Source organism: Hypanus sabinus, chromosome 3 (genome assembly GCF_030144855.1).
Source record: "Hypanus sabinus isolate sHypSab1 chromosome 3, sHypSab1.hap1, whole genome shotgun sequence".
Classification (NCBI taxonomy): Eukaryota; Metazoa; Chordata; class Chondrichthyes; order Myliobatiformes; family Dasyatidae; genus Hypanus; species Hypanus sabinus.
In genome coordinates, this window is record NC_082708.1 from 173385890 (window position 1) to 173411262 (window position 25373).

General features: G+C 39.2%; 2 protein-coding genes across 4 annotated transcripts in view; one reads left to right on the forward strand and one right to left on the reverse strand.

Annotated features, from left to right (window-relative positions):
• Window positions 1-25373, forward strand: part of ctnna2 (catenin (cadherin-associated protein), alpha 2) — a 1188004-nt gene that overhangs the window by 394200 nt on the left and 768431 nt on the right. The window lies entirely within an intron of this gene.
• On the reverse strand, window positions 15693-17942 carry lrrtm1 (leucine rich repeat transmembrane neuronal 1). Its single transcript, XM_059963423.1, has one exon. The coding sequence runs from the start codon at window positions 17593-17595 to the stop codon at window positions 16018-16020; it is 1578 nt and encodes a 525-aa protein (XP_059819406.1). The 5' UTR covers window positions 17596-17942; the 3' UTR covers window positions 15693-16017.

Consider the following 25373-nt stretch of genomic DNA (forward strand, 5'->3'; position numbering starts at 1 on the left):
TCTCCAATTTTGGTAAAGCTTTCAGCAAATTCCCTAGTGGATTTCTTGTTGACAACTTGAGATTGATGGCTCTTATTAAGTTCTTCTCTGAAAGTGAAAACTTTCCTTAAGTATACTCTATTAAAGCCTTGCGTAATTCTAAATATTTATTTCCGGCTACTCTCCAGTTGTCTATTCTCAAGAACTAGTGAACCAACTTATACTTCCTCCCTTCTTTCACCATGTCATATTTGGTCATGATGTCAGCAATCTGTGCATTAAACTCTTTACTTCTCTTGAGAAGTTCTCTTTTCACTTCTGTTGCCTCCTTTGAAATTCATAATCAAATTACCAACTTTTTAGCCATCTATCTTAATATCTCCTTTCATTTGCTGCCAGTTTTTTTGTCTCACTGTACTGTGGACTATCTTGGGATATTTTAAAATGTAAATCTTCTATGTAAATGCAAAAGGTGACTAGTGTCAACCATTCTCATTTTAAATGAGAACATGTTTTTGTAGCCCTGTAACCTATCCAGAAACTGTGCATACGTTGGCTGAATAGCACAAATGATGTATAGAGAAGTGATAAAGAAGGAAGTAACATCATGGCTGGTAGTAGATTGAGACCGTTACAGCAACATGAGCAGATTTGAAATATACTGCTGTGATTAGATTAGATTAGTTTTGATTAGATTAGATCAGGTTAAACAAGTGAAGTGTGAGTATGGTGCTGCAAGTGTTGTTTCTTCCTGCATCACAGCCTTTCCAGTTCTTGATGTGAAGCTTCTGATGCTCAAGTGACAGACAAATTACCCAGAGAATTTTGGCAGCAGAGGGGCTATGGTGCTTACATTGTGCATTATTGTACTGTATGTATTGAGAGTGTTTTGGATATATCATGGAACGATATGGGCATACAGCATAGAAAAACATTATTAATCTCCTGCTACCAGTGTTTTTCCAGTACATTCAAAAATGTTCCATTTTGTATCATATTCCTCAACATATCCGCCTCTACTTTAAACATATATCCAATGTTTCCCTTAAAAGAAGGAATAATGTCTGTCTGCTGGAAAATTACAGGCAATAACAATTTGTGCATTGAGATAGTTCTTCTAACCATCTCTTCTTTCCAGTAAAACCTAAAAAGAATTTGTCATCATATTTTTACTTCATGACCTTTCACTAATAACTCCCCAACAAGTGCATATGGTGTACCCGTCACCTGTTTCATAACATTAATTTTGTACAAAGATAGAATATTTTGCTATTACGATCGGTGGCAATGTACCATAAGTAAACGATTACCATCTTGATTCACTCTACCTCTAATTAACAACTATCTCTCCTATATTTTACATTTTCTTTTTAATAGACTAAACTTGCTTTATTGGGGATGAAATTTGCACTTCAGATACTCTTTTTACAAATAAGGGTTTCTTGATATTGCACTTGAATAATCTACTACTAATTATCATGTGGCTTCATGTTTTGGATTCCTTTGCCAAAATAACTAGTTTCTCTCAATCTGCTTAGTAAATCCGTGTTAAACATCTCAATTTGGATCATCCCTTAATCTTCTGCAATAAAGAGAATCCAAGCCCTGTCTGCAAAATCTGTCTTCACTATGGGACCATTTCAGCGTTAGTGTCATTCTGATGAGTGTGCTGCACCTTCTCCAAGATCAGTTTATCTGTTCTGAACAGTAACAGAGCTATTGTCTGATTAGAGCTTTAAATCACTCTAGTGGTTTTCATGTTCTTCGTTTCACAGCCCTTCAAGTCTGACAATTGGCTCATAGTTTTTTTTTGCTCTAATGGAGAAAGTGCAATATGATTTTGTACTTTGGCATCACACACAAATTGCTGGAGGAACTTAGCATGTCAGGCAGCATCTATGTAGAGGAATAAACATTCAACATTTCAGGCCAAGACCCTTCATCAAGATTTCATCAGACACGTTATTGGCCTGAAACATTGACTGTTTATTCCTTTCCATAGACGCTGCCTGACCTGCTGAGTTCTTCCAGCATTTTGTGTGTGTGTGTTGCTCTGGATTTACAGCATCTACAGAATCTCTTGTGTTTAAGATTTTCTTTGCATGCCTTTTAACCAAGTGAAAACTGCCTTCATTTGAATGGTTTTCCATAACCAACCACACTCTTTATTGGTGGAATTTTTAAAGGAGTAGTCAGCATTTCTGATCTGCAGTTGACAATAAAAACAAAAAGTGTCATTGATTTAAAAAAAAACTATATTCTGTTTTACTTTTTTTGGAGAGAATCTTCTGTCTATATTCGACTCTCCTTTTAGATTCACTACTAATCTCTCTATAAAACCTTTTGTGGTTGGGCGGTGTTGAGGAAGGTGTGAAATGAAAATGATATTATATGCCTTTACCCTTAGGTTACTGCCATGGATTTGCAGCTTTCACCACACAATTTCACACATCTTCTAGACAGAGATCCTACCTCTCCCAGGGATGAGGTCTTTGGTCCTTCTATTGGTGTTTCTATAGCTCTTGTCTTTTACAGAATGGGGTCGCTAGCCCCCTGCCCAACCCTCCTCCTTTCACAGCTGGGCTTGGGACTGTCCATGGTGGAGTTACATTATATACTTGCCCAAATATTATATATTATTGTTACTGGTTTTGCAACCTGTTGATCCTGTGTGACTGTCCAAAATTAGAATTTTTAGTTATTTTCCACAAAGAAAAATTAAGTGATTTCTGCATAAGGGAATTCTTCCATAATTTTATATTTTCTGTAACAAACTATATCTGTTTTCATGATACAGGTTTGGAGATTTTACAGTTCTCAGTCATGTTTTGAATTTTGTAATTGTGAGGCGAGATTAGTTCTCTGATGTTGAGATCTTGGCCTAATGCTTGATATTTATGTACTGACACAAAAACAGCCATTAAATTAGTCATGAAAAAATATACGTATCTGGGTACATAACATTAAACTCACATGCTAGTTTGAAAAATTGGCTTTATAAAGATTAGCTTTATTTATCACATGTACATTGAAATATCAAAACGTACAGGGAAATGTGTCACTTGCGTCGTCATTTGCAATGTGCTGGGGATAGCCCCCAATGTTGCCACGCTTTAAGCACCAACGTAACATGCCCATACCTAACTAAGCCTAACTTGTACAGCATGTCAAAGGAAGCCCTGATCTGATGATTGCTGGTGCTGTTACACTAATGTTACACTAATTGCTACACTACTGTGCCACCCAACTAATATCATGTACTAGAAATTATTGTAACAAGTTATTATGCACTTGATAGTGTAATTTTAGATTAAGATTAGCTGTTACATTTTGCAATTTCAACCATAAAAGCTAAGTAAAAGCAGAAAAACAGAGCCCAGAATGTGAGTCTAACCTCATTTTTTACTTCTAGCGAACCACGCACATACCATGTGGTGACTTGTTGATGTATGCTATTTATGTACTGGACATTTACAGATAACCTACAACATGTATGTAAACAACGAAGAATGCTTAATCAAACAATATATTTACAATATTACTCAAATATTACTGAAATATTAAATACACAACACTGGCCATATCAACTGGGCAGAGAAAACACTTCAAGAAAATTATTGTATTTCACTTGAAGCATCCCCATCACATAACATAATCATATATTGATTTACTGCAGAATAAAAAGTGATCTGTCAGTAATTGATAAGACTCCAGAGAAGTCTGAAATATAATTTCTTTGTAATGATGTTTATTTTTATATATCTGAAGAAATTAATAATGATAAAGAAATATCATGTGGAAACTGTGCTGAAAGAGTTTGTTTGTTTGGATAGCAGATGGCAGTTCAGTAAGCTCAGACTTATAAATTGATGGCCTTCAGTTTTTAAGCAGAGTTGGTTTCAATATTGATAACTCCAAGGTTGATTGGCAGTTTTCTATTTATTTTTATTTTAACCTTATTAGGAACAGATTTAGAATCCTTTCAAAATTGAACTGAATTCACTGCATGCACATGAAATATTTCCACAAGTGAGGTAATGATTATTATTTCCACCATTTTCTTCTCTGACCTCCTGGCCAAAGATTTGTTGGTTTCTTACTGGGAGATGCACCATCGCCATCTGTCAACTTATTAGCCGCAAGGTGATTTCTTATGTTTGAGGTGGTAAACGTTTGCAGTGGCTAACTTGAATGAAAGGAGTCATTTCAGCTCCTGATTAAGAGTTGGCATCCTGACCTTGCATTAACCTCTCTATGCTGAGACATCAGGGAGCTCTGAAGTCTGCTGAAACAGGAAAAGAGGCCTGTATATGAAAATTATCAGCCCTTTGTTGGCTAATGGAAATAGTTATACATTTGCAATTGAAGCCTTTGGGATAACCACATCAAGCTTTAGACTCTTAATATTGTTTGTAATATTTTTAGGTGGTGTTCTTCAGAGGACAACCACATCTTGGCATTCTCCTTGCACTTGGCTATAGGACAGTATTGGCAGAGACCAATAAACAGATTGTCTTCCGCCATTTCCATCTGTGACTCTTGTGTGCAAAGGGAGTAAAAAAAATTGGAAAAAGATACACAAAGTAATGCATACAATAACTTACTTGAAAGAATTCAACCACATTCAAAATCTTGTCTTTCTCTTGTGACAGATTTATAAATGATGCTCTGTGACAGATATCATTTAAGTACAGTTTAAACAGTAATTCAGTAATTTGTTCATGGGAGTTTACATGGACCAGTAGATGAATGCCCAAATTTCCCATCTCTGGGATTTGGTTGTGAATCCTAATCAGATTCTTGCTATAAACTGCTTCCTGATCCATTAGTTTAATGGACTTTTACTTGAAGTGGATTATACCATCTTAATCCAGTTCTAGGTGGTTAGGAAATCAAAACTATGAGAGCTTGTCACAGAGTTTGAGATAGTGCCGCAGGGGATTTGCATTTTTATGTATACACCATGTAAGAATTAGCTGGATTTATTTATTATTCAGCACTAGTTACACTGAGGAGGTGCTACTGAGTTTACTCCATGAATGCCTGCAACCTCTGTCTAGTGATATTCTCACAATACAATTACTTGTGAAGTTATATTTCACTAATATAGAGCATTGGTCTTTGGACAAATGTGTTCAGTACTGGTCTCATCATTTAAGCATTAACTTGTTTGATATATTTGTGACAGGGTTCAGTTAACTGTTATCAAAAATAGAAAGATTGGGCAGGCTAGGCTTATAACTGCTTAAGTTTAGAAGGAGAGATGATTTAAACAGAAACTTAGAAAATCCCACAGAATTTTGACACAGTGGATTTAGAGACAATGTCCACAGGATGAGAAGTTATTGTTTAAAAATTAGAAGTCATCTGCCTACAGCAGAGATGAGGTGAAGTTTATTCTCACAGAGATGGAGGGCTTTGTTCCTCAAAGGGAAGAAATAAATGAGCCTTTGAATATGGTAAAACATGATAAAAATATGGTAAAACAGATAGATATCTGAGAAGCAAAGTCACTGTCGGTAGACCGGATTGTGGAATTCAGATCAGCCATGATTTTAACTAGCGCAGGAAGTTCAGGTTTTAGCCACTTTCTTCTCTGAATACTCATATATTTGTATTTATATATATATTAATAGCCATGGAAGTACTTTGATTAACCTATCATGTTAAACTTTAGTTTTGTGTGACCTGAAGGGAAATTCTCATGATGTCTTCATGATCTTGTTATATTTACTTTAGACTGTGAAGCTGTCAAAATGAGTAAGTTGATAGGATGCATCTTTTAGAGAGTGCATATTGGAACTATGCTTGCAGTAATGAATGGAGTGGACAATTAGTTACTTATCATGAAGATGCTGAGCACTGCAGCTGCATATATGCTTGGATAATAAGTTTACTTTGAACTTCAAAATAAACTCAGCTGCATTCCCACAAACATTTGCCATATTTTCCTCACTGGCTTCCATCCTAGCTGATATTGTAATTGACTGCTTCCTTTCTTTTTCAAAGTAACCACCTATATATCTCCTGAGGTAAAGCACCTTTGGATCAGCACTCAAAAACAATATTAGCCTGTGACTTCAGTCACAAGTCCTATCTATCTTTCCCCAATCCATGATTGTTAATGTGATGTTCAGCTGTTTCAAATGCTTGGAACTCATTATATAAAATGTGCCATTCACAATGCATTTTCAAACATCAGAAAACCACAGCTTTGCCATGGGTCATATTTTCAAGTTCCTTTTGCCTGGATTCATGCTCCATGAAACACTTTAACATGCTACTTTATCTTGCAGATACTATAAAAAGCCATAGGTGTTGAAGTTGCTGTAGCTACAGCAGTAGAAAGGTCTTGTAAGTATCAGCTGTGACTCAGTGGTAGTATTCTCACCTCTGAGTTGAAAAGTTCTGGGTTCCTGTCTCATTTGTAATTGAGGAAACACAACTAAAGTTCATTGGAATGATACTCAACATTTCACATTTGTCAAATAAGAAGAAATTAAATAGAATTGGCCTATACTCTCTTGAAATTAGAAGAATGGGATATATTGTCCTTGAAACATACAATTTCCATTGAACTCAATGGGATAAATTCAGGGAAGTTGTTTGCCATCACTGACATATCTATAACTATGGTGACAGTCTCAAAATAGGTTTCAAAAAGACACTCCAGTGTGGTATTGAGGCAGTATTGTACTGTAGGAAGTATTGTCCTATGGATAGATCATTAAATTATGGCTCCTAATTATGCACTGCTGGGTGAACTTAAAGTCCCCATGCGCTTTTAAAAAGTATTTCCGGTGTCCTGGAAAATTGCCATGATATTTGTTGTTCTGTGGCAGCAGTATAGTGCAAAGCAAATCTTGGTATAAATTACAAAAATAAATAGCATAATAGAGTAATAATAAGAATAGTATTCATGGGTTCATGGGCTGTTCAGAAATCTGATGGTAGAGGGGAAGACTCGTGACATGTCAAGTGAGGAAAGTGGATCGACCTGAAATCCTACCTCACTCAAAAGCATAGCTCATTGTGGCTATGTATGCTATATTCTATTTGAATGTCATAGCCAAGCTAGTTTCAGATGCTTTATACCGCTCTGACTAAGAACATACATATTTTAGGATATCTCTTGAATAATGGTTGTTACCGTTATCTGCTCCTGCCACTCTGTTGACATATTCTCCTGCAAATTGCATCATTCTTCTTCCTTTCAGATGATAAAATCTTTATATTGAACATTTAACCTAACAAAGCTTTTAAAAATTAGTATGTGGTACAATAAAGCTGCCATGATGCCATCTGTAGTTTAATGATCCAGAGTACAGAATTCCCACTACATTTTAACAAACGGGAACTTTAATTCTGAGGATTCATTCCCAAAGTAAAGGTTGAAGCTCAGAAAGAAACAAGTCAATTAAATATAAGAATTAGTTTTGAGATTATCAATACATCAATTCTGTGTTTCTTTGTTAGAATGATTGAGATTATGCCAAGTGAGCAATGGTATTTCAAGAGCTCTTAGTTTTCTTGCCTACAAACGGTACAATAGATGATGCTGTGTCTTTTAAGATCTGAATTTACAGCTCTTTTATATACTCTGTTCTCTGTGCTCATCAATTTCTTGTCTGGTGTTTTAACCATTCCTCCAACAAGCTATTAACCAGTCTTATACTGGCACTCTAAAGTGTACCCTAATGCTTCTTGAATCTTAATCAGAAATAGCTTCAGAGATACTTTCTGCTCAGTACATATAGATCGTAAAGAAATTTGTGCCATTTTTTTAAGAACCTCTTGAATTTAAATGTGCTAAACCCTATTTGAAGAATGCCACATTGTTCATTGCTACTTGATCGTGTTCATAATGAATAGGGAGTGAAACTGAGTGCTAAGAACTTAATTTTACATGACCGTGCAAACAGATAACCCAAAGGTCAACTCCTGCTTCATTATCATTTTGTAAAACTGCAATTTCTGTTGTACATAGCAAAGGTCATTGTAGTCTCTTTTGAAGAGAAGACTTGTTCATGCTATTCACTATATATATATTTTTTTAGACAGACTCAAATATCATTTATGAACACCTCTTATTTCCAGCCAATCCACAGTGGTTCTTGCAGTTGTACTTTATAATGAATAGTAACTCTGACATTAAGCATTGAAGCTGGAAAAGGAACAGAGTAAATAACCCGAACTGTATGTAAGATCGCCTATGCCTTGTGACTCTCAAAATACATGTAGCCTCTGGGCTGTTGAGTGAAAAGCGGTGGTTGTGAGTGGCGATTACGCCTTAGACGGAGCATCATATAACTGCACCTACAAACATCCCTGATGCCATTCTGCTGTGATATGTTGTCAAACTGCCCCTCATTGTCTGTGGTGATTAAGTATATTCAGAAAAGGCTGAGTATGTTTAATTAAAATAAATAAACATTATTTAAATATAATAACAATAAAACAATAAATTTGGTTATTTTATATTTGGTTGAAATACATTAGAAGAGTGATAAAACAAAAATAAAATGGAATGAAGGAAAAGACTAACATTCCCTGAAATTGATGACTCTGTTAAAATAAGTGGGCCTTTGCTAGGTATAGCTGAGGGGCCAAATCAGATATCCACTAGGCCTCTTGGCTCAGGATAACCTGTTACCAGCCCTGAACTGAGATGTGAGTTCAGGGATGGAGTGAGTGGTCAGATACACTGGAGTCTGACCTGCAAGGCACTCGATAATCGTTTCTTGCTACGATGCACATGCAACATATGAGTGGACCAACTTGTGCTAAAACATGGCTGACAGTTCTCACACAAACTGCTGGCTAAAAGTAAATAATTGAAACAAGGTTGGAGTAAAAATGTTTACTTTGCAGAAATTCCATGTGCATTTTTCTGCTCATTTGCAAGATGTGTTAACACGTGTAAAAGGAGGACCAAAACTATATTTTGATGGTTTAATGTAACTTTGATTTAAACATCTTTCAAAGGCTTTGGTGAAACTATGCCTGGACTGCTGTGTACAGTTTTGAATGTCTTCTTTCAGGAAGGATATTCTTAGAAGCAGTCACTAGATCAAGTAGCCTATATGTATATTTAAGGCAGAAGATTCTTGATGGGTCAGGGCATAAAGAGATAAGGGAGAAGGTAGTGATTGCAGCTGAGAGGAAAAGTTGGATCAGCTCTGAGGAAATGGCGGAGCAGACTCAATGGGCCAAATTGTTTAATTCTGCTTTTATGATTTCTGGTCTTATTGTCTAAATTTACCAGAGTTCTGAAAAAAGAGAGAAGGTCTTATTAAAATGTGCTAAATTCTACCATAGCTTGACAGGCTGAATTCAGGGAAGATATTACTCATAGTGGTGCCCTGTGTAATCAGGGATGGCAGTCTTATTATATTTAGGGTGAGTAAATTAAAATTGAAATGAGGAAAAATTTCTTCACCCTTAATGGTAGTGAACCTATGTAATCCTCTACCACAGAAGACAGTGGAATTCAAGCCACTAAATATATTCAAGGAGATAGTTAGATTTATCATATTCAGATTTCAGGGGGTATGGTAAACAGCAGGAATATGATACTGAGCTTGTGGGTTAGCCATTATCATTGCAGAGGTTTGAAAATTTAGCTGGCCTATTCCTACTCCTAGTTTCATTTGTGACTGTGATAAGATGGAATTTCTCTTCTCTCAGAGAGTTGTGAATCTTGTAATTTTCCACTGCTTGGCAGCTGCAAATGATTAGATATATGTTAGTGTGAGAGAGATTTTTGAACAAGGTTAATGGGGATCGGGCTGAAAAATTGAGTTGAATTGTAAATTCACATTGACGTATATTGTGGAGGAGGCTGAAGAGGTCATACAGTTCATTCTTTAACAGTAAATAATGGAAAATGAAGAATATGCTTCCTGATTGACATTTATCAGGGAGGAGGTTAATACTCCTTTAAGGTTTATGTTCTGTGAATACCAAGTGCATGTTATGGTCTTACTTCCAGTACATGTAGGAATGTTGACTGATGCCCTTTTAAATATTGCATACAGTATCTCCTTGAATACTGCTATTACAGATAGCATGAATATAATCTGATGCTGTGATAACTGGTTTCTGAACAATATACTCACTCTTCTTTGGGATGTAACAAGATGGTGGTTGAACTGCTAAGTCATGTTGCAAGATAATCTAGGCTTTCACTGACAACTTGTAAATTTGGATTAAAAATAGTTTATGAATTCCAAACAGTTGTGCACTCCCAAACTTTTAATATGAAAATAGTTTTCTTGTTCCAAGAAAACTGACAATTACTGACTGATGGGTTATTAGAGGAAATTATTTAAATTATATGTATATATTGTCCCATTATTTACTGTAGAGGTAATTTTCCTTCAATTTGTTGAACATTCAGAAGTTTCTAATTTCCTCTCTTTGTACCCAGTATTCTGTAGAACCCAGCTATATAAACCATGATCATTAGCAACAGAATCAAGGGAGAAAAATGTTATGCATTTATACTTCTGTACTAAGATGGTAACAGGCAGACTGCCAAGATAACAATACAGAATCAAATTTACACCTCTGGAAACTAAGAGGTCTGTTCATTGTGGTACAGTCTCAATTGGTTCACTTTTTATATAAACACAAACAAGTAACCATGGAAGATCCGATAAACATTTGAGATAGAAAACTCATATGCAAGGATATTGTCAAATGGTGGTCATTTAAAATTGTTCAGCATTACTGCATTCCGCCCTCCTCCCCCCATATCCTTCAGGGTCATCATGAAACTTTACTGGGTGTAAACATAACAGCAGATCACTAGGTGGCACCCTTGTCCCTTTATTGTTAATATGTTAACGCTGATCGTCGAGAAAAGTGCCGACGACTTCCTATCAATTTTAGTACAGGTTGGAATCAGAACTTGGGAGAAGGGGGAACAACAGCGAATGCCGAAAGCAATAAAGAAAAAAAAACCTTCAGTATTAAATCAAACGAAAGAATAGATCATATGGAGAAGTATAGATCCTTCTGGGCATGCATTCAAATGCGTCCCAGTGTTCACTGGTAGATGCGAGCTCTTTGCCGAAGGTTTCATCCAGCTGCAATAATGATCCCGAACTGCTTGCATCTGGGACAAAATGAGGGAGACGAATAGACAGGGATAGAAACGGGGGGGGGGGGAATAATTAGCGTACGGTAACAGAGCAATTTGTGCTGCTCGCCCAGAATAATTTTGAGAGTTTATTGTACATTCCGAGCACGAAACCGGGAGTTAGCAATTGGCAGTGCGAAGAGTGCAAGCTGGGGCCTGGGACATGCGCGGGACTCTTTGGTGGGGTCACTGGATTGCCAGGAGAGTCCGGTTAAGATGCCTCTGAGCTCGCCAGAACAACTTAATTTAGCATTGGCGAAGGGCTTTGTTGAGAACCGTTGACGCGGGCAGTCCATGAACTCTAGAAACTACAATCAGGGAACACCCATTGATAATCCAAAATGGCGAAGAGTGTATCTTGGGACCCCCAAGGAGCTGCAGTTTCAGAGGGGAGGGACAGTACTTCAGACAATAATTGACTTTAATATTACTTCTAATATTAATTTTTCTAAAATTTAGAAAATCTACATTTTCTCTGGGGTTTCAGGCAGTTCCCTCCTGGTAGAAATAATGAAAGGGGAATTCACAGCAACATCTCGAATAGTATGATACTAAATGAACTATAATAAAAGATGAGTTTAAAAACACGCCTCTAATCAAGGGTAAGTTAGTATTTCGAATTGCATCCAAAATAATTGTTCCGAGTTAAGTTGTAGTTTAGCTGAAATGTGACGATCTGTGAGAGCGTGCTGAATACCCTGGTTATTGTTTTCAATTAAACCGATCGATATAAAACGTGACTAATCACTGCCGCAGTAAAGTGTGCTGTGTGATGGCCCTTTTATGTTGAGTAAGGAAATATGGCCAGTTGTAAGGTCAGCAAGAAGGTAGAACAAAAAACTGTCTTGGCCTTTTATTCTAATATTAGAAGCCTCGACGATTTAGTGATTAATGCAAGACACTCTTAATAAGCCAGTCCTGTTACTATACCAAATCTTGGGTCTTTTGATTTTTTTTGGGGGGGGGGAAATAAACGACAGATACACGTGGTTATTTCAGCAAAATTTGCAGATCAGGCATAGTCTCAGAGTTTATTCCTTACCCAGTCCTTTAACCAAAGGGCAAAAAAAAAACACTTCTAACATGAAGACACAAGGAAGTACTCTGGAGAGAAAATAATGACAATTTGCTGGGAGAATTCAGCGGATCGAACAAGCTCTGTGGAGGGAAAGGAATAGTCAAAGTTTTCGGTCGAGACCCGACATCAAGATACCATCAATTAGTGCACTCGAAATTCTCTGATGTGTTAGAAGTAAATACGAAGTGTTAGTGAAGAGGCATGATACATGGGCTAGCACGCCTTGCAGTTCGTGTTCTGATGAATATTTTCAACCCCGCTCTTTGTGAATTTCCTAGTTTTTGTTTTGTTTCTCTAGAAGTTAACTTTTGGACGTTGGAAAATAATTAGTTTGTAAATTCCATTCCCAGTATGGGAAATTTTGTTTAGGAAAACGTAGAGATTAAAGGGGGGGGGGGGGGGGGTGTGTGTGTGTGTGTGTGTGTGTGTGTGTGTGTGTGTGTGTGTGTGTGTGTGTGTGTGTGTGTGTGTGTGTGTGTGTGTGTGTGTGTGTGTGTGTGTGTGTCTGTGTGTGTGTGATCCAGTGTTAATAGTCCTTCCAAACCAAACTCCAGCCCTCCAGCCATATTGGAGTCATGCCTTGTCCAGGACGGCTAAGAATGGCTAATTTTGCCCATATTAAAGAAGATGTTTTTAGCACAATCCGGTGGTGACTCGGTTGAGTTACTGGTAATTACGTTTTATTCTTAAATTATTGACCCCCTGTGGAAGAATGACTAGGTATTAAGACTCTCACTTTTAATCGTAACGGCTTGGAAACGAAAATAGAAAATAATTGAGGGAAAGAACCAAACTTATATTGATGTAACAAGTGATGGGCGTTAAATCTTAGTTTAATAATTTGGTAGTTGTATTTTACACCCTTGCCACTGATTTATGCCTTAACTGCTTGCTACACCGTTGTTTGGAAATTATAGTAATCAGAACGGTTGCCCTTGAAGAGTTTTAGAAATGTTTTCGCTGCGAGCACTGGAGAGCTGTGTGCGTAAGAATTAGAAGCGTCCGCGTTGAAACTGAGTTCTTTCTCTTCTCCATTTTAAAACCCCATTTTTTGCCAAGAATAAAACATGTTTATAACTTACTAATAAATTATTAAAGCAGCAGGTTACAAATCTGAAATTTAAACCTTTACTAAATCAAGTGAAGAACCTTCCATTCACTTTGCGTTTCTATTTCTCAGTGTGTCTTCACTGCTGATTCCCCGGCAATGCTGTGATTATTGTTTATCTCCCCACTGCATTATTAGAACAGATACAATGTGGGTGTAGTGGGTTGGGTCGTGTCGCGGGAAGAATTGAGTTCTACTTTGCTGAAATTAAGCGATTATATATTATGTAGGGCCACGGGATAAACACGTGTCACGTTAAAAATGCATTAATAATAGCTGATTTATAGAACATTTTTCATACATACAATGTAGTTCGAAATGTTTTACAATGGGACAAAGCGCAAACATGAAAAGTTAAGATAAAAAGAAAAAATAGGTTAAAAAGATGTTACTTAAAAGTAAGGTTAAGTAAATAAGTTGCATGCTGGAGTATAGAAGTGTCAACTGTGTCTGCGTCCCTTATAATTTTAGGTATTGAATTGTAGCTCTTTGATAAGGTTTTTTCTTAGTATTTTGTAAACCCAGATTTGTTTTTACTGCATGTTCGTTCGTGTGATTCAAATCAACTCGCATGTTTAGTGGCTGATAAACACAGTTCTCTAAATGCTTATTTATCTGAAAAGTGGAAGCAAATTCCTTGTAAACGTTTAAAATGCTCGCAAAGAAAGCAACCGCCAGTAGATGGCGGTATTTAGTTTTCTTTTGTGTTGATAACTTAATCCCTACTTCATTTCAATAGGCCACTGAATTTTGTAAAAAAGAACAACGTAATTAATTTTTGTTTTAATTTTAATAGTTATATTTTCATGAGTGATTTATGTTGAGAGTCCAATTAAGTTGCGTTCGTGACGAAGATAAAGTGCAAGCCATTCTTAAAATTGGCAGTTCCGTCCCTGTACCGTGAGAGTAAACACGCTCAAGTACTAAGAGGAACAAGGGGTACTAGCCAAGAAATGGAGCTAAGTGAATATTGGGAAATAGGAATAGTGGGGGAAGGAAGACAGACAGGCAAGTAAGCAGTTAACATGAAATTCATCAAAACATTACAGTTTGACGAATAAAAAGGAAACGTGTTATAGAGCTTAGATGAACCAATCAGCCTTCTGCTAGAATATCACAACAGCAAAGCGACGTGCCAATTCAGTGTATCGTGGAGACAGGTACCAAGTTTGGTTCCAGAATGAAGCCATTTTGGAATTTGGAAATCATTTGTTATTTGGTCCCTGGCATATTATGTTGCCTGAAATTTCACGGTAGTAACTAGTCTGAGAATATAATTGACATGTCAATGTGAAGAGGTGTCAGCGCTAGTCCTCTTGAAAGGGAGAGAAGATTGGCTCCAGGAACTGGACTGTTTGGCATTTTGAAGCTGGTGGAAATGAAATATACTCACTTCTGTTGACGAGAAATTGGAAGATTTCAACAGAAATCAGATTAGAAAAAAACATGAAGTAAACTAGATGAAGGCTGAGACAGGAAACTGCACAATAAAATGAGGGTAAAGCCATTGAGAATGAAGGCGCATAATTTTAACCATCTTCGTCCCGAAATATTGATTTATGAAATTATTTGAAATTTGCGTAGCTCTAACTTTAAAAAGTTTTAAAATATCGGATTTGATTTCAAGAATTTTGTTGAAGGGTCGAAATACAATTTTTGTTATAATTATGTGAACATAAAATGGACAAAATATATTTTCACAGTATATCTAATTGCAATTAGTGGAGAATATTCTGTTTTCAATAAAGTAACAGCAGCCGCATAGTTAATACTTGTGCACCTACTGAAATCCTGCTGATTTATAATTTCAATTAACTCCCAACCCAAGATATATAAAAAAAACTTAACATTTCATACCATCACTGCCTTTTTTTTTCCCGAGAGGTACTTATGTTAAACAACTTATCTATTCTATCCCTTCTGTTGCTGTCTAGAGACTCGGCGTTTTGAATTCCCGGAACTGTTAGTAGAAGCGAGCTCGAAACTGCAGCAAGGTTTCATTACTGCTTTCTGCTCCGCCGTGGCCGTAAGCTGCGGCGTTTCAAATGACACACATCTCGATATAAGGACCTGTGCCCCATCATACATCCCGTTGCGCTGTTAATTATTAACCCCGCACAGTTATGGTTAGAGTGTTACAGGATTTGCCGTACTGCGCTCTGCTGGCACGAAATGCGGGGCTTTGTTTCAAGTACTGAAAGAAAGGGGTTGATTGTTTCAGTGAATTGAAAGAGAAAATAAATCACCAATGGAAAGACTTTTTTCTCGCATGTTGCCGCATATTGCTATTAATCTCAACTCCGATGCTGCAAAAACATTTTTTAAAATATTTATTTAAATCAGGATAGTTTACAAAATTGATTAACTTACATCATTGACGAGCCGAGTACTCCCTCTTATTCCCAGACCTTACAGGTGGACTTAATATCATAAGAGACTGGTGGGAAGTTACAGATACATTTTTTATCCTTTACAAATTTCAAATGACAGTTGAACAGAGGATGTTTGAAAGATTTTAAAGACGCGTTGAAGCTTAAATATTGTTTGGAATTCTGAACGAGACCGGTGCAGTGTTTCGTGGAATCAGTACAGTGTCATTCATTCACACTCAGTATTGTAATACGTGCAGTCACCGGCTGCAGTATGTCCTCAAGCAGTGTGTTGTACCTCCAGTTTTTTGCTGGGAGTTGGGGGGATGGGAAAACAAAATCACACTTCACATTCCCTGGCTGGCTGCTGGTGACAAGAACACGATCCGTAATCATTGATGATCACCAGAGCCCCCTCAATGTGATTGGGTTTGTAGTCCACGTAGTATTCCTGTGTGGACATGGCAGCCATCTGATGCATAGTTTGTTGTTGTTTCTGCTTGCGGCGCTGTGTCACGAAGCACTGCCTCAAGTGTCTCAGGCCGGCAGGAAAGCACTTCCACGACACGTAGAGCACCAGCACCACTATCAGAAAGGAGAAGAGCAGCGCCATCGTGCCCGTGATTACTTTGTGAACATGAATAGTGTTTTCCTGTTGATCGTGAGAAAGCACACCGGTGACACTGATTAATTCAGTCGTTCTTACTCCCGTTGTATCCTGCGTGGCATACATGCTAGAGGCATCTCTGATTGCTGTGATATCTTGGTCTGTCTCCGCCACGCTGGTGCTGCCTGATACTGTCGCCGTGCTTGTCACTGGGTCGTCACATATGTGAAAACCATGCACGGCGTCTAGTACCTCTTCGCCCTGGGTGTGGACAGGGCTAGCACACAACAGGCTCCCTTCGTGGTGTCCCTTAAAATTGCTCAGCCAGGTGGCCAAAGCACATATATTCCGATTGCATTCCCAGCTGTTCCCAGAAAGGCTGATGCTAGTTAGAGATTTCCAAGAGTCCAGAATTGGCTGCTCAATGGTTGTGAGACGGTTTGAATCCAACTGAAGTATTTTGAGGTTAGGCACAACTTCAAAGGCATAAGACTCAATAAATGCAATCTCATTCCCAGAGAGGTCTAGTTTTTCTAGATGGTTCCAAGTCCAGTCTAAAGAATTCACCACAAAGCTGACTTTGTTCCACTGCATGTAGAGGGTTCTCAGAGAGAGCAGCCGCGGGAAGTGAGCAAAGTTTACTTTTACCAAATCATTGTGCTCCAAGTGGAGTTCAGTTAGTTTCAACAAGCCCGCGAACGCGTTCCGCGCTAGGCTTTGCAGCTGATTGTATCCAACGTCCAGAAACTCCAGGCTGCGGCAGTCCTGGAAGATCCGGACCGGTATGAACTTAAGTGCATTCGACCTTAGGTGCAGGGTTTGCAGCTTGCGCAGCCCATGGAAGAGGTCGGGCTCCAGAGCCTGCAGATTGTTGTAGGACAGCTGCACGTGCCGCAGGTTTGGCATGGGCCTGAAAGTGGCATTGGGCAGCTGGGTGATCTTGTTGGAGCTGAGCACCAACTCCTTGAGCCGGCGCAGCCCCCGGAAGGCGTTCGCTTCCACCGAGTAGATGTGGTTGTGGTCGAGGTAGAGCCAGGTGAGCTGCAGCAAGCCGGCGAACTGGTCGTCGTGCAGCTCGGACAGGCTGTTGTAGCGGAGCGACAGACCCTGCACCCCCGACAGGTTGCGCGGCATTTCGCTCAGGCTCTGCGACTCGCAGTACACCAGCTTCCCGTCGCAGCGGCACTGCTGAGCGCACAGGCTGTCAGCGGCGGGCAACATTTCCAACAACGCGCCGAGGACACACACAACCGACGCTGAAGGCTTTTTCAGGAGCCAGTGCAGACTGAGACCCACAAGAAGGAAATCCATGAGCAAGGATTGTACCTCCAGTCGCTCGCCGGGCTTTCCTGATTCTCCTTTAAGCTGACGATGTCTTCCTAATCGCCAAAGTTTTTACATCATTTTTGATTTTGCAGCTTTGAACCAAGTGCCTTGGGTTGTTTTTTTTTTTCCTGACACGAACAGGAGGATCTCCTGTCTCAAAGACATCCAGGGTTGAGTTTGAAGAAGTTTGAAAGAAAAGAAGAAAAAAAGATATCTAAGTATCAATTGATCTTTTTCATCGTAGAGGCTGCAAGGCGATTGTTTAATGAAAGGATGCAAACGAAAATAATCTTACCCATCCTATTCCACACAGTGACAGACTCCATTCAGCCACTCGGTATTATTTTGTCCACACTGGTTATGCCGTAGGCAGTGCAATTAAAAAAAACACAACCCTAGTGCGAATCCAGTGTTTTCTCTCTCGCTCTCTGGCTCACAATACCTCGGTCTGTATCTCGCTGCGAAAGAGCCGAAGCAGACGAGATCTCCCCAACTCGGAGCTCCAGCCGACTTGTGCAATCTTTAAGTTCCCAGGCTTTTTATACAGCTGCTCCCTTTAACTGCCTCTCGACCTCCCTCCCGGCCGCATGTGATCCCGTTGCCCAAAACTCTTTCTTTTCCCGTTAACAATTCGTCCGGATCCGTCAATCTGAATTACCATCCCATGATTTGAAATGACCACTGACCAGTGTGACCCTTAATCAACGCAGACAAGCCAGTAATGGTTGCATCCGCTTATCCAGGCACGGAGCAGCAGCAGCTGCTGCCGCCGCCGCCGCCGCCGGTACACTTTGCTCGTTAGGTGATGCTCAGAGCAAGATGGATCGCGGAGCAAGGCTCGCCTCCCTTTAACAGAGTACTGCACTGCGAGAGCGGGCAGACGTGCTGAGTGTTGACAGAGTGTCGTAAGCCACTCATGATCGTTCAGACTTCCCAATGGTATGTCAAACATGGTCAGATTGAAAGGGGTGGGCATAAAGCAGCGTTTTAATGGAGCAGAAACGGATAGTATTTTCCCTGCAACCATACAGAGAGCATTATATCTTTCGTACACATTGACCAATGTAAGTGCACTTCTATGCACTTAGAGTAGCAGAGAGAACCCGGCGGAGCGAGACATTGCTTCCTGCAAGATCCCCCCGCCGGATTGTTGTGGGTTGTGTTTGGTTCAGACTTAATGAATGTAACATTCTGTAAAACTAAGGAGCTTATGCAAAGTGCAGTACAGCTATAACTCGCACTGTACATGATGCAAATTATTTACCAATTCCTGGCTGAGTTTTTTTTTACTCGGTCAAGACTGATTTAGTAATTTAAAAGCCGGATTAACCCCTGAAGGCCGGATACTGAGTACCCTGTCAGTGATAGGCCCAGCTCCCCGTGGTTTCCTGGCTCATCGTGCTCCGTACAGTCGAATGGCGAGAGCGATGGAAATGGTCAGTTCTTGCGGCAGCAATAGACCACACGGGGGAAATATCCAGTGAATCACTAACCTTGATGATAGAATATTTTCCTCGTACAGTTCAAAAAGTCTATTCACATGAGTGTCTTAAGAGAAGCTGATAATTGCGGATCCTCGCTCATGCAAGGATCATAAAAGATGCCTGTCAGTGTGCACGAGGACCTTTTCTGATAGAATCAAAGCAGTAGCTGCTTTGACTCACTATATCTTGTAATGCCACCTCAATTGTGGACGGTCATTGCCGTGCATGTCCTTGGCATAAACAACTAGTTTAGTTATTGGCAGAGTGAAACAGGTGCATAATGCTGAACCTCGAAATAATGAAATCTTGCAGCACAAACAAACACATCTTCATTGTTCCTTCAAGGGGCATTGTCGGTTTTCCGTTGTCTGTCCTGAATGGTTATTCACTTCTGAAGACATCTCCATCGATTATCTATAGTGGTTCCTCAGGTAAGAAACCATGAGTTTGGAGACAGATAGCATCCAGTCATTTCTCTGTGGTGTTGACATTTCGCAGTTTCACCTTAAGTGTTAGCAAAGACAATAAGGAAGAGGAGTTTTACCATATTGTAAATAAAGCATTTGTCTTCTTATCCTTTTCAGATAGCTTTATTTTATATTGTTGCTATTTCAACAGTATATTTGGAAAACAATGATATTTCTGCTCCTTTTCCTCTTTTCTGGATGAGAATGCACACACAAGCAAGATACATTCTTCTGCTGTCTGCATGTCATCCACGGATTTGGTTGCACTCAAGTCTCTGAGACTGAAGCCCCACTCCAAAGAACTGAACATAAATCTGTACCCTTCCTCTGAATGCCCTTTGCGTTGCTGTAAAATAATCAGTGGTATTAAACAGACGAGCAAAGGGGAGTAGTGGAACTCTGCCTCTATTTACCCCCCCCCCAACTTAAACAAAACAAAAATACTGAAGATGTTGAAAATCTGAAATCAAACAAAATGTGTTGAGAGAGTTGAACATTTCCAACAATTTTCCCAGTCAGTCAGTCAACCTTCAGTCTGCCAAATCTCAAGCACCCATGTACACCAATCCCAATGAGATTTTTTTTTTTAATTTTCATCACATTCCCGGAAATTCCGCCCCTCTCCCTATTCTACCATACATACTACATTCTACCTACATACAAGGGACAATTTCTGCAGAGGCCAGTTAGTCCTGCAGTTTTAGATTTGGAGAAAGTAGAGGAAACCTATGTGGTTACAGGAAGAACTGGCAAATGTCACACAGACAGTTCTGGAAATCAAGATTCAACCCATGATGCAGGAGCTGAGAGGACACTGATTATTTAAAGCTAAAACCTTAGCCAATGTCTTCCAGTGCTCAAACTAGCTCAGGCACCTTTCTATACTACAACATTTCAAAAGAGCTTCAGCCATCTAGAATATGAAGTAAATCAAAATATTTAGGGTTCTCACCATGAAACATTAACCAGGATTCTTTATCCACCAATCCACCAATCCACCTGCTGAGTATCTCTAGCATTTTCTGTGTTTGCTACATAAAATCAAGTTGTGTATTCACTAGCTATCCTTGACAAAATCCATCAACTATAAAAGTGTTATTTATTCCAAAACATAATTTTTCTTAAGGACAATAATTCAAGTGCCATGGAATTGTTCAATGTATCAACAACTCCTTTGACCTGTGTTGACCATCATGCTCATGTACACCACTGCCACTTGCCTACATTGATTCCATAATCCTTCTGTACTTTTCTTATTCAAGTTTCTACCCAGATGCCTCTTGCTATTCTATCTCTACCACCATCTCTGGCCAGTTGGCCAATTACTGTGGGTAAAAAATGTACTTCTCAGATAAGTTTTGCATCATTAATGTCTGTAGTTCCCTGGGTTATCTTCCTAAGGCACTGCTTTAGCTGTACCCCTGTCTCATGATATCTAGCAAAGACTCAAAACTCTTTGTCCCAGAAATTGCTTGCCTGCTTCCCATAACATCTGAGGATACACCTGGTCAGATCCTGGGATGTTATTCACCTTTATCAGTTTCAAGATCTCCAGCACCTCCTCCTTTGTAATGTTGATATCCTGCAAGATTTGACTGACCCCTCCTCTGAACTCACTTACTTCTATGCTAATTGGTAAATACAGATGTGAAGTATTTGTTTAAAACCACAATAATTTCCAAGAGCACACACATTAATTATCATAGTGATCCCTAAGAGGACCTATTCTCTCTTTGGTTACCCTATTCCATTTAATATACTGTATTTAGAGAATCATTCAGGATTCTCCTTTACCTAATCTTCTAGGGATTTTTCATGCCCATTTTGCCCCCCCCCCCAATTTCCTTCTTAAATGTATCCTTACTTCCTTTATATTTTTAAGGCTGTCACTTGATCCCAACTGCCCGTAACTGACACATACCTGTATTGAATTATTTTTGTTGATCAGACTCTCAATCTCTCTTGTCATCCAAAATTCCCTAATCCTGTCAACCTTGCCCTTCACTTTAAAAGGTATTTACTGGCCCTGAACTCCTTCTATCTCACATTTAAGTTCTCACTTGCCAAATACACTTTTACCTACAAACTGCTTCTTCCAATCAACTTTTGTGAATTCATCTGTTGCTATTGGAATTAGCCTTTTAGAATGTTATCTTCAATACCAGTGGTTCCTGGTATCATCACAATGTACACAGAAATTAAGTTTACTCATAGACTCTTAATCCAAAGATTCATCATAAATCCCCAGATTTAAGTTCCTTTTCCTCCTCTCGGGAGTTTGGAACATAGTCAACATGGCTATACCGTAAATGGTACACATATGGACTACGTGTCAAAGTTATGGGCGTGTTTTAAACCACAACTGACTCTGATGTTCAGTTGTCGGGGCACTAATACTAATTTATCTCCATAGCATCAGTTTAGTATGTGCTGGCAGTGGCATTCAACAATTCTGGTACTCTGGGCAAAAAGCCTAAATGGGTCAAGGCATTAGTTAATTATCTAAGTACTTGTTTCCACCCCCAGCTCCATCTCACTGTGATAGCAATGATCCTCGCTCTAGCCAACCACCCCCTCACAAACAGGATCCACTTACATCACTAGTAGAGACCATTAGCTTGGCTACCTGACAGCCTACCACCTTTAGATAATTGATGAGTTCAAGGGAAGTCAGTCATAGTGCTTTTGCCTCACTTTGTGGTCCAGCACTCACCCTGAGTTAAAAGTGGTGTCTCAGGCTATGCTTGCTTGATAGTGCTTTCACATACCCTCTGTTTGCTCAAGGAATCTTTCCAATTTGTATTCCATTGTGAGAATCTGTCTGGCCTCAATGGAAATTTCAGTCTTTTCTCTATTCATATTTTCATTTATTGGTTTCAGACCTGATGATGAAAAGATAGTTAGGTACACAAGATGAACTACTGCCATATAATTTTGGTGAAGTTATGCCTTAAATCCATTCAATGAAAATGGATTTTGTAGCTTGGTTCAGAAAGAAAGTATTTTAATATTTTATAACATTTTGTGTTTACATAAAATTAAACATCAATTGTGGCAACAGTTAAGGTGTCAGTTTTGTATTTAAGGTGAATACATCACGAATGTATATCAGTATGCTCGTCAGCTTATTCTGGATTTCTAGAAGTTAGTAGCATAACACTTCAGTTTATCTAAAGGATGCGATATGATGATATACTGTTTTGTGAAAAACCACAGATATAGTCACAGTATTTTACGTTAGATAGAGTCTGTTTCGTGCTCATATTCTGTGTAATGTCTCCTGTAACATTAGAATTTATGCAACATGTACAGTAACAATCTATTTCATAGCATCAGCTCAGTCAGTGGTCAAGGCTGTTCTAACACTAATCTACACTAAAGTATCAGTTTCATTTAGCAGAAAAAAAACTTCCACAAAAATATGTCTTTTTAATGTGAAGTTTACCAAACTCCCATTTACCAAGAGTTCTGCTTAATCTGTACTGAATTTTATCTAGCTTGCTGAAGTTTTCTCTTTCTTATCTCTGTGTCTCCATCTCTGGAGACAAACTGTTGACCAGCAGCTTTTATAAACCTACTAATTCCCATGGCTATATTGACTATACCTCCTCGCACCTTATCTCCTGTGAAAAAGCTATTTGCTTTTCTCAGTTCCTTCATGTCCACTACATCTGTTCGTAGTATGAAGTATCCCTTTGTAGGACATCAGAGATGTCTTCCTTCTACAAAGAACAGGGTTCCCTTCCTCCACCACTGATGCTGCTCTAACACATATCTCCTCCATTTTCATGGATGTTTACACTCACCCCTTTTTCCAGTCACCTTAACAGTAATAGAATTCCCCTTATTCTTTCCTACCAGCCAGTGAGCTTCCGCATCCAACTTATCATTCTCCGTAACTTCCAACTACTACAGAGAGATCCTATCACCAAACACATCTTTAGCTCCACAACTCACCACTTTCCACTTTCCACAGGGATCATTCCCTCCATGATTCCCTTGTCTATTCGTCCCTACCCAATAGTCTCCCACCTGGCAGTTAACCCTGCAAGTGGCCAAAGTACTACAACAGCCATTCACCTCCTCCCTCACTTCCATTCAGGGCCCCAAACAGTCCTTCCAGTTGAGGGAAGACTGGGGTCATCTGTAGTATCCAGTGCTCTCAATGCAGCCTCCTCTATATTGCTGAGATCTGTCATAAATTGGGGGAACTGCTACGTCAAGCATCTCCGCTCCATCCACCAAAAACAAAACCTTTTGGTGGCCAAACATTTTAATTCCCATTCCCATTTTGATATGTCAATCCATGGATGAAGTCACCCTCAGGATTGAGGAGCAACCCCTTTATATTCCATCTCAGTAGCCTCCAATCTGATGGCATGAATATTGATTTCTTCTTCTGATTAAAAATGTATTTCTCTCCTCCCACCCAGGACAGAGGGGCACCCTATCAAAACAAAGGTGTAGAGAAATTTCTTTAGCCAAAGGGTGGTGAATTTGTGGAATTTGTTGCCACATGGAGCTCTGGAGGCCAGGTTGTTGGGTGCATATAAGGCAGAGATTGATAGGTTCTTGAATGGGCATGGTATCAAAGGTTATGGGGAGAAGGCCGGGAACTGGGGTTGAGGAGGAGAGAGAAAGAAGGATCAGTCATGATTGAATGGTGGAGCAGACTGATTGGGCAGATGGCCTAATTCTGCTCCAATGTTTTATGGTCTTATGGTCTTCTTTTCTTCCCCACTCTAGCCTCTTCCTCTTCTCATTCGGCCCTCCCTCCCCTGGGTGCCCCACCTCCTTCCATTTCTTCTTTGGTCTACCCTACTCTCTGATCAGATTCCTTCCTCCCCAACCCTTTATGTTTCTGACCTTTCACCTCTAGCTATCCTCCTTCCCCTCCCCCATCCTCTTATTCTAGCGTCTTCGCCCTTCTCTTCCATTCCCGAATTAAGAGTCTCAATTCAAAACGTTGACCTTTTATTCATTTCCATAGATGCTGCCTGAACCGCTGAGTTCCTCCAGCATTCTCTGTGTGTTGCTTGTCATTATCACTTAGCTTATATATTCTGCAACATTACATATTTCTTTTGTCTTTTATTATCATTGGATTTCAGCATTTATTTTTGTAGTCATTTCAAAATATTGACAATGGACCAAAAATCAGTAGAACTCTTCTTTACTCCTTTTCTCCCAGTCTTCTAAACTAATTTTAAATTCATTTCCAGTCCAAGGCCTAATTTAATATACCATAGGATACTGGTAGATAAAGGAGCACAAAGAGGCCATTTGACCCATCATGCCTTCTTTCTTAACCATAACACGCTTTCTAATCAATAAACAAGCCATCAATATTTGCTTTCAGTATATTGGGAGCATCTGGACAAAGTGGCCTCACTGGGTCCCACCAATGATACAATTATGTGTCGTAAACATATTTCTTGTGGTCATAAGACCCTGTTGGACATTGGCAATATAAGATACGACAAGTTCAGTACTTTTGGGAAAGTATTATAGGGATGTCCCTTTATTCTGAGGTTGTGCTATTGGATCCTAGACTCCCCTACTAATAAAAACAAACTCTCAATATCCACTCTATCCAGGATTCAGTATCTGATAGGTTTTAATGAGATTACCCCATCCCCTTTCATCCTTCTGAACTCTACCAAGTATGCCCTAAGAGACATCAAACACTCCTCTTATATTAAGCCTGTCATTTTTAGAATCATTTGTGTGACCCTTTTCCAAACCCAATGCCAGCATATCCTTCCTTCGATAAGGGGCCCAATATTGCTCACAATATTCCAAATGCAGTATG